Genomic DNA, 13,487 nt, shown 5'->3' on the forward strand with positions numbered 1-13,487 from the left:
ATATAAGCAAATGGGAAGCCTTTTTTTTAATTCCACTCGGTAACAGTATTAGCAAGGGGGGCCGACTAAATTCGAATTTGTGCTGGAAAACCCACATCGTGGGTGAAGTGCTCACAAAGAGGCTCGAACCCAAGACCTCTCGTTAACATTCCATCTAGGCCTGTGCACGAATCGGTTCGGTTTGGTTCGGTTTTGGCCATCATTGAGTTGAAATTTTGACTTTCGACTTTCTAAAATTCTCAACCAAACTTGATCCATTCTAGGTTCAATTCGATTTGTTTTAAATTATTTCGGTTCGGTTACACAAATCGATTTGTTCGAAATTTAAACAAGCAACTATTTTCATTTCAGTTTTAGAGTAAACATAACAAAAAATAATGAGATCCTAAATTTGCAGCCTTATAACCAAGACATGAACCAAGAAAAAACCATAAACTTGCAAACATAATTGCATATAAATATCAAAACAAGAGCTTGACAACTTGTGCAAGCATACAAATCCGCCAACACCACATTACATATACCAAATTAATAATCCAGCTTCTTGCAACTTGCAAGCAGACAAGCATAATAACTTAGTTTGCATCCTCAAAAAAATAAAAAATAAAACTATAATTTGTACATACTAAGATCAAAGAACAAACAAAGCCATGGGTGGAGGAAATGGCCAAAAGGCAAAGATGGCTCGTGAGAAGAACGCTGAAAAGATTAAAGATCAAAAGGGAAGTCAGCTTGAGGCCAACAAGAAGGCCATGAATATCAAATGCAAGGTGTGCATGCATACATTTATTTGCACCACTTCTGAAGTTAAATAAATATTACTTCACTATTAAGTATTAAGCGCATATATAGTTAGACTATATTAGAGTATTAGTCATATTAGTCATTAATGGCATATAAATTCGGTTTGTTCGGGTCGGTTCGGTTGATAATTGAAGCCAACGGTATTCGAACCGTTAAACCGTAATAATTTACAATTGCATTTGTAAATCGAAATCGAATTGTATTATCCAAATTGAATTATCCGAATTGTTTCGAATCGATTCGGAAATTCAGGTTGAACCGATTTGTGCATAGGCCTAATTCCACCGTAATGTTTGTTGGTAAATGAAAAGTCTTAAAAATAGGAAGATTTTTCGCAAAAATGTCTGTCTTTTTATTATCATCATTTATATTATTTTTCTAAAATTAAAGACTTTGAAATCAATTAAAATTTCAATCATTAAATCTTTTACTTACTTGAACTAAGTTTGGGAAGTCTACACCGAGTGCAGGTATAACATAGGGAAAGCTTCCCCTTTAATAAGCTTTACGCAACCAAAGATCATTAAATCACTTAATCATAGTAGGTTATAACCAAAAAAAAAAAAAAAAAAAAAAAAATTGATGTGTCAAACCCCAAGCCGAAGGGGCATGACCGGCAGAGGCGAATCCAGGATTTCAAGAGGATGAGTTCACCTTAGATTTTTTTTTTTTTTTAAAAAAAGATGCAATAGTGCATTTAGTAGGATTCGATCCCGCAACCTTAAGGGATTAAACCCAACACTTAACCAGTGTTCCACTCAGTCTAGTTTGACCATGTGTTCCTTCAATTAGTATTAGATATATTTTAAGGATTATATATATAATATATCAAGTTTAGAAAAGTGAATCCCATGGGTTCACATGACCCATTTTTTGCACATAGATTCGCCCCTATCTTGTTGTAAGAATGGAATTAATGGTTACTGAGATATATTACATGGATTTGCTTATTGCTACATATCCACACGTTAATATTGTACCATACGGAATTGTGGATTAGTATCCAAGTTGGAGTCGGCAATATGGATCCTCACTAACCATGTTTTTTCATTAAACTTGTCTCTTAACATCATTATACCAAATAAAAATAAAAGTAAAAAATATTATATAATAATATTACAAGTTCTCTGTATGCTTACTGGCCCATAAATCAATGATAATCGACAATGGTTCGCCCTTAATATCTAATTTTTCGCTTGATTTCGAGTTTCTCCAAGATGGCTATGAGAACGAGAGAGGCGTACAAAGAAGACGATAGAGAAAGACTGAAACTTTATTACAGTACACGCCAGACGCTAAAATTACAGACTCGCCTAAATATGAAGTTTGTCGGGACAATTCTTTTTGCGGTCTACTGCAAAAAAAAAAAAAAAAAAAAAAAAACAGTTATTTTTGTAATCCGGAAATTATTTAGCAAGTTCATCACTGCAATACAAGAATATTTAGTTTTATGTCAAACCTCTAAAGAGATCTTTATTTTTATATGTAAGATATTTGGAAAAAAAAGAACGGGTAGGCTAAAAGACGCCTATAATAGTTTTTAAAAAAAAGGTTGCAAACCCTAAAGAACCTGTATAACTTCAGCTAGCGTAACACCAATAAAAGGAGAGAAGTACATTTGAAGCTTACTAAAACTTAGGATTATCAGTGAACCTAAAAGGGGAAAGAGAGAAGTGCAAAACTGTGTAGAGTGTAATCAGTGAGGGAAGAAGAGCGTTACATTTTGTTGGATAAACTGAAATTGAATTTAATGATGTACTTCTTCCGTCTCAAATTATCTCACTACTCAAAAAAATCCTGAAAACCGACCAAAAAAAATTGATTTTTCCGACCTCACGAGGTCGGTTTCTGAAAAAAAGCGACCTCAAAACCGACCTCAAAAGTAGGTCGGTGCAGGCGTGTCGCAATAATTAGCGACCTCATGAGGTCGGAAAAAAGCGACCACATGTGGTCGGTACATTATTCGTCCAAAAGAAAAAAGGAAAATTAACGTACCGACCTCATGTGGTCGGTTTATTAAATTAGTATTTTTTCAGCAAAAGCATTAACAACTACATGAGGTCAGTAAATTATATTAGTATTTATTTATTTTTTCAAGTTACCGACCTCGTGTGGTCGGTATGTTGAATATATTTTTTTTTAATTTTTTGTGTTACCGACTATATGTGGTCGGTTTTATCAAAAATATTTTTTGTTATTTAACTTTACCGACCACACATAGTCGGAAAATTACGATAATATATATTTTTTCTTAAGTAAACCGACCATATGAGGTCGGTAAGTATAAATTTATGAGTAATGATAATCAAGAAGCGACCTCATGAGGTCGGTTTCTACAAAATGCAATTTATTTATCGACCTCATACCGTCGGTTTCTACAAAATGTAATTTATTTTCTACAAAATGTGATTCTTTTACACGTCTCTTTAAGTCTTAAGAAATTAATTAGGATGGGGTTTTAACTATTCTACCCGTGATGGTATTTGAGCAATCATAATATCAACCCATAATTGAATTGTTTGTGATCTTCAAAACAACTACTACCAATGGTAAAACGAAAAAAAAAAAAATTGTCTTGAACTTTTAAAACGACAAATAATTTGAGACATTCATTTTTAAAATCACGACAAAAAATTTTAGACGGAGGGAGTGTATCAATATTAGTGCATCTGAAGTAACAATCTTATGATTAATTCTTTTCAATTTATAAACTCTTATAGTTGTTTGGTGGCATAATACATAAACATGCCCTCAAATTTGGCCTCAGCTAGCAAGTATGTCTTCCAACTTTGGATGCATAAGTAATGTTGACGTGGCACGGACATGACACGTAAATTTTAGAGGTGTCTAGATGATCATTTGATAAGTTGGAGTGTTCAACTTACAAGGTGGAGACAAGTTGGGGTGCCTACTTGTCACATCCATAATTGGAGAGCATACTTGCCAGCCGAGGTCAAGTTTGAGAGTCTGTTTTTGAATTATGCTTTCTTTGATTGATTAGAGTTGTTTTCTTGAAGCATTTTACATGAGATTCCGGAGAGGGGGGGCGGGGGGGAGGTATGGATGAAGAAATAGACACTCAAAATTAGAGAGTTTTGGAGATAATAATTTCTATTAATTTTGATGAAAATCTTGAAAATAAAAATGCATAATTGTGGAAAAATTTGGAAGGTAATTTTCAAAGGATGGGTAGGTTATGTCATTTTGAGACACTTTAAGCTGGTCAAAACTGGTGGATTATCACTCATTAGAAAGTTAAAAAATTGTGGCGGGCTGCTCCTCTTTTAATTGGGTCTGATTTTAAAGAATAAAACTAAAAAAGGGGTTAAACTGTAGAGTAAAAAATTATCACTCATCAGAATATTGGATTTTCCCGTACTTGTCAGTTTTGCCTTAGTAGGATGAAAGTTTTGTTGTTTCTGTTTGGAATCATAGTTATGTGACGTTTAAATATTGTTAACACAAAAATCATACTCGAAATGTCTTGAAATTGATGGAAGAGGAAAAGTGAAATGTTAAATTTGCTTGTTGAAAAGAAACACACAAAAGAATAAGATCAAGAGTAGTAAACTTACATCGATCACATATGCAAATTGACGTGATCTGGAAAATTAAAGTTGTGACAATAGCCTTGTCAACTATTTGGGCGTGTGTATATGCAAAAAATTCAGAAAGTCAATACTGTATTTGCTTTGGTAGCGGCACAAAAACCCTAATAAAAAATATATGGTGCGAAAAAGATGATATATAACTTTTAGGGCAACTTACAAAAACAGCTACCTTTTAATAGCTTCTAACAATTTATAGCTACTTTTTCTATATTTACAAATCGTAGCTAGTTTTTGTTGTATTTAGTTGTATTTCGCGTTTTTGAAATATAGAGAAATACACGGAAATACAAAATCGGGAGAGTTCACATTTTTGAAATATCTTAAATACAAAATCGAGGTAGTAAAAATAAGGCCGTATTTATGGAATAAATTCTCTTCTTTCATTTTAAATGGTAAGTCAAATTAAATCAACCATGTATGACGCATATTCGTCGAAGTTCCATAACAACCCACGTTTCTCTCTCCAAATTACTCCATTCCAAACTTTTAGAAATACTTCCAAATACGTAAAAATATACACCGAAATACAATGAAATATGGTTGATTGTTTAAGAAATATAAAATTGTAGTATGTGTATGTACAATGGAATACAATGAAATATATCGAAATCGTTTCAGAAATTAGAAATACATTGAAATACAACGAAATATCTTGAAATATATTTCCCAAGATTTTTCATTTCACTCGTTTCTAACCAAAGATCAATCATAGCTGTCCACCAACATTATCCTTAGTAGAAACCAGACGAAACTCATCCATTACCTTATTCACCAACCCATGATCAAGATAACATGATATCGTAACGAGAGAGGCAACAATATATCTTTGAGGCATTTCATCAAACACCTTCTTCGCATCATTATATCTCTAAGTGCCATACTTACTTGAAAAGATTGTAACTTGAGCATATGCATATCTTAACGAGAAGGGAAAAAAATATTAACACGATTTGCGGAGCAGTTGAGTTCCAACATATTTGAGTCGCATTTACATGTTGGTAATAACTCCAAGAAAAGTAGGAATTGAAATCAACTTCTACTAGATCATTGAATCGGATATATATCTTGCAATCACAAAAAGCTTAAGCTTTATGGTTGTGATGTTCATTATTCCAAATCCGATCAACTTGCTCGATAACCGTCCGTATCCGAGAAGAAGCCATGGATTCGGCATCACCGATGGCAATAGGAGAGAGAATTTTTTTTCCGGCATCACCGACGGCAAGAGCAGCCTTAGGCCGGCGGTGGCGCCAAGGAGATGTCGGAGCCGAGGCGGCAGTGAGGGGAAAGGGAAAGGGAAAGAGGAGAGAGAATTTTTTTAGGGTCTGGAGAAGATGATAAATGTGTAGTGAGGGAGAATAAAGAGGTACATGTATTTCAAAAGTTACTGGATTAGTTATGAAATGTAATTTTGGAAAAATAAAGCTACAAAAATTAAATAAAAAAATAAGGTAGTTATTATTCATAAATAAGTCTTAAAGGTAGATATGACAGGTTATGTCACTAATGGGGTGCTGGAAAAACTATTTAAGTGACAATTTTCCACCAAAATCAACAATTGAATAGATTAAAAAAGGACATTTAGGTACTTATTAAAGAACACAACCTTTTAGTAACAATTGCTCATGGAAATATATGAAGTTCCCAATCAAAACGGATAAAAAGAACTTATACCGGAAATATTACACAAGGAAGTATTATGTTAGATATGCTTCATTACACATTTGTACTTCATACAATAAAATTAAGAAAAAATCACATGTATCTGGTTAAACTTTGACTATCCATCTTCTCAGCTTTAGATGATATCCAATCATCTTGACCTTGTCTAACAAATCACCATATATAGATCCAAATTGATCATGTGTAGAAACTTATACGTTATTCTTTTATGTATAATTATTTATTTTAAAAATATTATTTTATAAAATCTCACACTACATGACTCGGCATGCACTTACAACGCATGTGCAATTTATGACTTGAAAATACAGATATGATCATACAATTCTTAATTTATGGGGAGATTTTACCGAAAATAAAGGTGAAATTTTTGGGGGAAATAACTCATATATACGGTTCAGGCATCTAGTTTCCTGTCGATGTAGCCCACTGTATCATCAGGGTATAGATAATGTATTTGTTTTGTATAGCTATACATCCCACGCATCAAGTTTGCAACCGATGTAGCCCATTATATCACGGTGTATAGATAATGTATTTGTTCTGTATAGCTATATATAAATTACATTACATATGCTCTGTATATATAATGTATATGCTTTGTATAATCATGTATAAACAATGTATAACTATATATAACAATGTATCTGCACTATTTTTACAAGCTTTGGATATTGAGACTGCACAATAGGAAACAATTCATCCAAGAAAGAGTTACAAAATGAATAGCTCGTGTGCTGACATATTTCTTACGTTCCTTTATAGTTAGCCTCTTATACTGATGCCTGTTGTTAATATGTTTCTCATTTTAATTTGTGTTCTAGTTTTGGTTTTGTATGGGGAAATTGGAGAAAAATCTGATTCATTATACGGCAAATCCCAGACTCACCCAAGGCAATTCTCTTTCTGGCACATGGTTGTAATGGAAAAGCATCTAACTTTTGGATAGATCACCTAAGTGCCCACATTGTGCGGGTTTACCTAAAGAAAGACTTATCATCCTTAATGCCTTAGCTAGGAGATGCTGGGAGGGAACGGAAAGAATGGAATGGGCTCGGGAACTAAGGTTTTACAAAAAAAACTGGTTAAATGGTAATTAAGGAGTAGTTCGGCCATATTTTGCAAAGTAGATGACCGAATGGACATGAGGCTTAGAGCCCGTCTGGATTAGCTGAAAAAAGGTTGCTTTAAGCACAAGTGCTTAAACTACTTTTCAAGTGCTGAAAGTTATTTTATAAATAAGCAGTTACGCGTTTGGATAAAAGTGCTTAAAGGGTTTTTAAAAGTAAGGGTAGTATTGAAATTAACAGAAAATATAAGGAATAAAAGGGTAAAGTTATTAGTCAAACCAAAATGACTTTTAAGCTAAAAAAAAAAAAGGAAAATTTACTGCACATAACTACCTCTAAGACTTATTTATTAATAATAGCTACCTTTTATTTTATTTATTTTTAATAGCTTAAATTAATTTCAAAATTACCAGTTGTAACTGCTCTACAAGCGTCTCTGTATTTCCCTAAACTTACGGTCCATGTTCCCCAATAACTCCCAATCTCTTCTCTTTTCAAATTAATTTCTCTCCCATCTTCAATATCTTCAACCGTATTATACGCCCATTATCTATCATCATTATTATCACGATTCCATCTTCCTTAATCGTTACCCACACAAGGTAGGTAACGAATTTTGATAATTTATTAGAATTTTTTTACTTTATTTGTTGTATTTCTCTATATTTATTCTTATATTTCATCGTTTTCTTTGTTTCTTTTTCATTCCTTTTTTTTGTTTCGACCATTGTTAGACTATTTAAAACAAGATCTAATTCTCCATTTTAATGGCGGAAAGAGATACTCCAAGTAGGAATACTCGAGGTAGTCCTCATGCTTATGATGGTCCTAGTTTCTCTTTGGGATTTTACAACAACAACTTCCAATTGCAGGAGAATCTGCTAAAATTGCTGAGAGAAGAAGCAAGAAGATTCATGACCCATCAAGGATGCGTCAACTTCCTCCAACTGAAGTTCCAAAACGGAGCAAGCAAAAAGATGATGTAACAGTAAAAAAAGGTTCTAAAGTTGCTCAACAAAATAAGAGAAAAGTAACCAAGCCTTCTTCAGACGTTAAGGGTAAAAATGTTGTTAAAGATGTAGATCTGGAAGAGGATGAACAGTATTGATGAAATTTTTCGTTTTGTTGTTTTGTATTTCACTATATTTCTGTATATTTCGACATAATTGGATATGCAATTCAGTGTATTTCTGTATATATAATAAAATCTATATGTGCATCAACTGTAGTTTATATCGTATACAACATAACAGTGGAAGTTGTTTTTCGTGGTTAACTGTATTTCATTATATTTCTATGTTTTTTCACAAGTACATATGTTTACTATTATGTGCTTATTGATTTTAAAAGCTGTGTTAGTTGTGTTATGCAATTTTTTTTTTTTGTGTGTGTATATTTTTCTTGGATATGCAATTCAGTACATTTCTTGTGTGTGTATGTATTATACAATTGTTTCAGCCTTAACTTAGTGTTGCATTTTTATTTTAGGAAACTAAATTCTATGTTAGGAGTCATCCTGAAGGGGCTCCATCGATGCAGCGGTACACTAATATCGAGGTGTTCAAAGATATCAAGAGTAAGCTAACTGTTCCACGGGTTAGAGATCTTTTCCAAGACAATATTTGGAAAATTCCTCGGAATGCAGCACTTGGAGGTTCAAGCACAGATTTTTAGGTGCTTCATGGTAAGAGAGCTCAAGGAGAGCACTTCTGATTGTTTTACAATTGATATAAATGGTACCGTATTGAGATTTACCATGAGAGAATTTGCCCTTATGAGCGGGCTAAATTGTGTAGCCGATGAAGGTGAATTTACATACGATGAGGAAGAATCGAATAGGATTATGGATGCATATTTTGGTGGAACTAGGAGTAAAGTAAAAAGATTGGAGTTCATTGATTGCTTTAAGAATAAGTGTTGGGAGATAATGATGAGGACGCCGTTAAGTTTGCAATTTTATTTTTTATAAATACATACATCTTTTGCGGGAGCCTAAGAAACGAGTATACCAAGGGTTCATTTTGAAGTGGTTGAGGATGGAAGGTATGTAGATTATCCATGGGGCAAAGAAGCTTTTAACGAGTTGATTAGAAGCATCAGCAAGAAGTATTCTGCCACAACACAGTATTATAGGATCCATGGGATGCCACTGGCTATGCAAGTTTGGCTTTATGAGTGTTGTTCAAGAGTTCCATCGTATCTCGCTATTAAATCCGGAAATTCCATTCCAAGAATGTTGAATTGGAGGTCCATCGACAATCGGCCAAAATATAATATTTTGATGGAAGGCATTTTTAGAGACGGCAAACGATCGGTAATATTCGACACTCTAACTTATTTTTAAGTTTTTTCATAGCTTTTTATTTTGCAATTATGCCTTACTGATTTTAGTTTGTACTCCACTGCTCTACTGTCATATTATTGCTTTTCTGCTGGTTTTTTTTTCCTGATTCTTTGTATTTCACTATATTTCGGTGTATTTCCTTTTGCATTTTCACCATACTTTTTAAATTTCATTATATTTCACTATATTTCACTCCACTGTTCTACTGTCATAACATTTTATTTCTTTCTTCTTCAGAGCTGTACATTTGCAAATACAATCCCCACTAGCAGTGAGTTGGAGAGCCTCCAATTGCCCGATGTTGTTGTCTGTCGCGATACAGTAGACAAAAATGTCTTAGTTGATGCCAATGAAGGTACCCAAGTCACAGATATGCCACTGGATGACTTTGATGATTTCAGTACTACTCCCCCCCACCTTTCTAAGGGCAAACAACAACAACGGACGAATCAGACAGATTCTCCACCTTCAAAGAGACGCAGACAACTTCCTACAACAGCTTCCACATCTAAGAAACAACAAATCCACACCGAACCACAGACAACTGTGAAGAAGAGTCACAAGGATCAAAAGGTTGCTCAAAAGCCTATTTTACAGAAGTCTGCTTCACCAAAGTTGAATGAACAAATGAATAGACCCCAAAACACCACAGTCCTACGTGATGTCCCTACTATATCCATGAAAGAGGAAATACAATTGCTAAGGAAAGATTTTCAAGTTTTCAAGGAATCAGTAAGTGATTTTAGTAACGAAACGAAAAAAAATTTGGTGTATTTACTTTACTGTTTCTAAACAAATTGAAATACTATTTTTGTTTAAATATTAGGTCATTGGTGAGTTCACAAGTGAGTTGTCAAAGCTCCGAACTTTCATGGATGACAACTTCAAGAAGCTATTTGAAGCAATCAAGGTGAACAATTCTGTGGACAAGGTAAATGTGTGAAATAGCAATTGAACTAACGAGCTTTAGACTCTTATTGCGAAATACAATTTATATTAATTCATTTTTTTATGTGAAGGCTTTTGTCGATAGTGAGGCGCGAGCATCAAACGATCTTTGGGATACGATTAACGCCAAGAAAACTTACGTCATGATTCTACCATTCAAACATCCCCTCCCAAACATGATGATGAGTCAATTAAGGTAAAATGAGTTTGTGACGTGAAATCCATCTTTTAAAGTTATGTTGTTGTGCATTGTATGCACAAAAAAGTATATGGTTGCCATGTTCCGGTCTTAAATTTTGAAGTTATGTTTTCCTCGGTATTTTCTATTTTACAAACTTTCGTATTTTATGGCGTTACGTTTGCATTTCACTGATACAATTGTCTATTTTACAATCTTTTTTTTTTTTTTTTTTTTTTTTTTTTTGTATTTCTATGTATTTCCACCCCCACAGAATCAATCTAATCCTGACACTATTACTGTGTATTTAGTAATTCTCAAACCTTATATATTTATGTTATGATTATGTTTTACATTTTGATTTTTTCTTATTCAAAAGGGTGTTGGACCAAAGTTACATGAGGAAGTTCCGGAAATTGTAGTGACCGCCGAAAATTTAAGAGCGATACACGTAAAGCTTCATTTGAAGAGATTAATCGGACGAACGAAGGAACTTTCAACTCAACAGAGGTAAATTTTACATTCAATCTTATAGATCTTTTCAAGATACTGCTATACTTAACATTTATTAAATTTTTTTTTTTTAGGGAATGGTCGCAAAGATGCTCATTGAGTTGCCTCTAGAAATTCGTGTACCAGAAGCAAGTGCGGGAATACAACCCGGGGACATCACTGATCATTCAATTTTAGAGACTCCACACAGGTTCGATGAGAACATTACTAAGTCACAATGGTTGATCCCTGACGAAATGTTACCAAGCCAAATAGGTTCGTCAGGATTATCTGTGTTTCATCAAACGGGTCACAAAGGATTTGTTATGCCGTGTGTCTGCGATAAAGGAATACAAGAGCCGTTGATTAATGCGGAAGTTGTAATTGCTCAACCAGATGTTATTCCAACTAGGATAGTCAAACCTAGTAAATACTTCAGTTCACCTTACATGACCAATTACGGCTCTGCAGAAGCTTCTATTCAAAACCCCACACCTTCCATATTTGAAAAGAAGCATCCATTTGTTGAAGATCCAATTAATGGCCCGCGAAATACTTCGCTTATTCAACAATACCGGAATTGGCTTGAACAGGATCTACTTCTAAGGCATGATAAAAAGTATGTTTGAACATATTAACCTTTTTAATTTATATATTCATTCTTTCATCAAAGTAAACTGTTCAAAATGAAAATAACTGATTGTTGTTATTTAGAAAGGGTAAGGAAAGCCGTTACAAAAAGAATAAGCAAGCTTTGGATCCTGATGACATCAAGTTTGGCTTCAATTTTGGTGTGTTACATGTCGATGACAAAAACTGGTTCTATCTTTTATCGATGAATGGCCGAGTCTTGGAATGATGAGGTGCTATATTTCCCATTTCCTCTTTTACCATATCTCTCTATATTTCTCTATATTTCATATATTTCTCGATATTCTTTATATATTCTCTATATTTCTGCATCTTATGCATATTTTTTCTCGTGAAGCTTATTTCATTTTTTTTACCAGTATCCATTAGACTAATTTCATTTTTTTTACAGCATATTGATGTTATCTTTTACTACTTGCGGAAGAAAGGCAAGTACGAAAAGGGTAACAGATTCAAATTCACAACAGTTGACTGTATGTTCTTCTCCAAAATTGATGAAATTCATCGTGCATATGCTAATCCGGAGGGGACCAGTAGTGTTGCCAGTTCGGAGAACGAAATATGTGAGTACATTAATGGGCATAGGATGCTAGCTAATGTGCCATGGCATACAGTTGATTGTGTTCTCATCCCTGTCAACATCAAAGAGGAAAATCACTGGATCTTGATTATAGTGCCATTCACTGACAGGTATTCCTACTTTTTAAAAAAAAAAAAAAAATTCATTAAATCTGCATATCTCCCTGTATGTTCCTCGTATTTCTATCCTACAAGGTCCGTATGAAATTTAATTTACCAACCTGTTAACCGAGCTGATGTAATTTTCTTTTACGTGCAGGCGTCTGTACATCTACAACTCATACCGAGCTTCTGGTCATGATGTCATTGTTAGAAGAGAAATACACAAGATAGCTACCCTATTGCCACATCATCTACATTTGTCTGGATTTTATGAGAAAAAAAAAAGGCATCGATTGGATTAACCACCCATCATACAAGGGCAAACAACAGACTGATGACTTTCAAGTCATGTATGTGAACGACGTGCCACAACAAGCCTCTGGCAGCATGTATGTCTTTCAACATCAGAGTTCCATTTTTTTTTTAAATTCTCAACCAATAATCATTTTTATTTTTTATTTTTTTTCAGGGATTGTGGTGTGTATGTTGCCGCATTTGCTGAATACTTTTGTTCTGGACGAGGCATTCCATCTGAAATTGATGCAGAAACACTACGTAATAGATACGGGGCATTACTATGGGAATACGGATGGCAAAAGGCTGATTTGAATGCGTTCAGTGACAATGAACTGCCGCCAAGACCAGTTAGGCCTGCCATAGATTACAACGCGGTCGACACAGTAGTTGTTAATTAGTCCACTAGGTTTTAATGTTGAATCGATTTTCACAAAGACTGTTTTGCTGACAATTTTGCTGACAAAATCGATTTAATGTAGATTTTGTTGTGTTGTTTTGTAAAGAATTGACAAATGGCAGTGTTTTTTCATCAATGACTTAACTAATTTCTTTCACTACTATTTTTTGTTTAAGGCACCCATATTATTTATCGTTTAATGAAAACGACCTGGTGTATTTTCAATATATTCCAATGTTATATAACCACTCTTCAATTCGACAAATTATTCCAGGTGAACTGGAATACTCTTACACTTTGAACACTGAAATACACAGAAATATACCGAAAT

At 34.0% G+C, this 13,487-nt stretch overlaps 2 protein-coding genes across 2 annotated transcripts; both read left to right on the forward strand.

The window, feature by feature from the left end:
* Positions 1 to 650: 650 nt before the first annotated feature.
* Positions 651 to 11,152, forward strand: LOC132060477 (uncharacterized). Its single transcript, XM_059453510.1, has 8 exons — positions 651 to 770; positions 8,001 to 8,269; positions 8,677 to 8,764; positions 8,814 to 9,039; positions 9,166 to 9,482; positions 9,750 to 10,244; positions 10,339 to 10,443; positions 11,018 to 11,152. Exons 1-8 carry the CDS (start codon positions 651 to 653, stop codon positions 11,150 to 11,152), a joined length of 1,755 nt encoding a protein of 584 aa, XP_059309493.1.
* A 1,016-nt stretch (positions 11,153 to 12,168) lies between these two features.
* LOC132060542 (uncharacterized) lies at positions 12,169 to 13,185 on the forward strand. The gene is made up of 2 exons (XM_059453555.1): positions 12,169 to 12,851; positions 12,932 to 13,185. Exons 1-2 carry the CDS (start codon positions 12,733 to 12,735, stop codon positions 13,155 to 13,157), a joined length of 345 nt encoding a protein of 114 aa, XP_059309538.1. The 5' UTR covers positions 12,169 to 12,732; the 3' UTR covers positions 13,158 to 13,185.
* The last annotated feature ends 302 nt before the right edge of the window (positions 13,186 to 13,487 follow it).

This window comes from Lycium ferocissimum, chromosome 6 (genome assembly GCF_029784015.1).
Source record: "Lycium ferocissimum isolate CSIRO_LF1 chromosome 6, AGI_CSIRO_Lferr_CH_V1, whole genome shotgun sequence".
Lineage (NCBI taxonomy): Eukaryota > Viridiplantae > Streptophyta > Magnoliopsida > Solanales > Solanaceae > Lycium > Lycium ferocissimum.

What these genes read in the sequence shown, in the direction of transcription:
- LOC132060477 (XM_059453510.1), top strand. Translation starts at nt 651, where the DNA reads ATGGGTGGAGGAAATGGCCAAAAGGCAAAGATGGCTCGTGAGAAGAAC. An exon ending in CCATGAATATCAAATGCAAG is followed by an intron (nt 771 to 8,000) that starts GTGTGCATGCAT and finishes TGATGGTCCTAG; the next exon opens with TTTCTCTTTGGGATTTTACA. An exon ending in ATATTTTGGTGGAACTAGGA is followed by an intron (nt 9,040 to 9,165) that starts GTAAAGTAAAAA and finishes CGGGAGCCTAAG; the next exon opens with AAACGAGTATACCAAGGGTT.
- LOC132060542 (XM_059453555.1), top strand. Translation starts at nt 12,733, where the DNA reads ATGAGAAAAAAAAAAGGCATCGATTGGATTAACCACCCATCATACAAG. An exon ending in CAACAAGCCTCTGGCAGCAT is followed by an intron (nt 12,852 to 12,931) that starts GTATGTCTTTCA and finishes ATTTTTTTTCAG; the next exon opens with GGATTGTGGTGTGTATGTTG.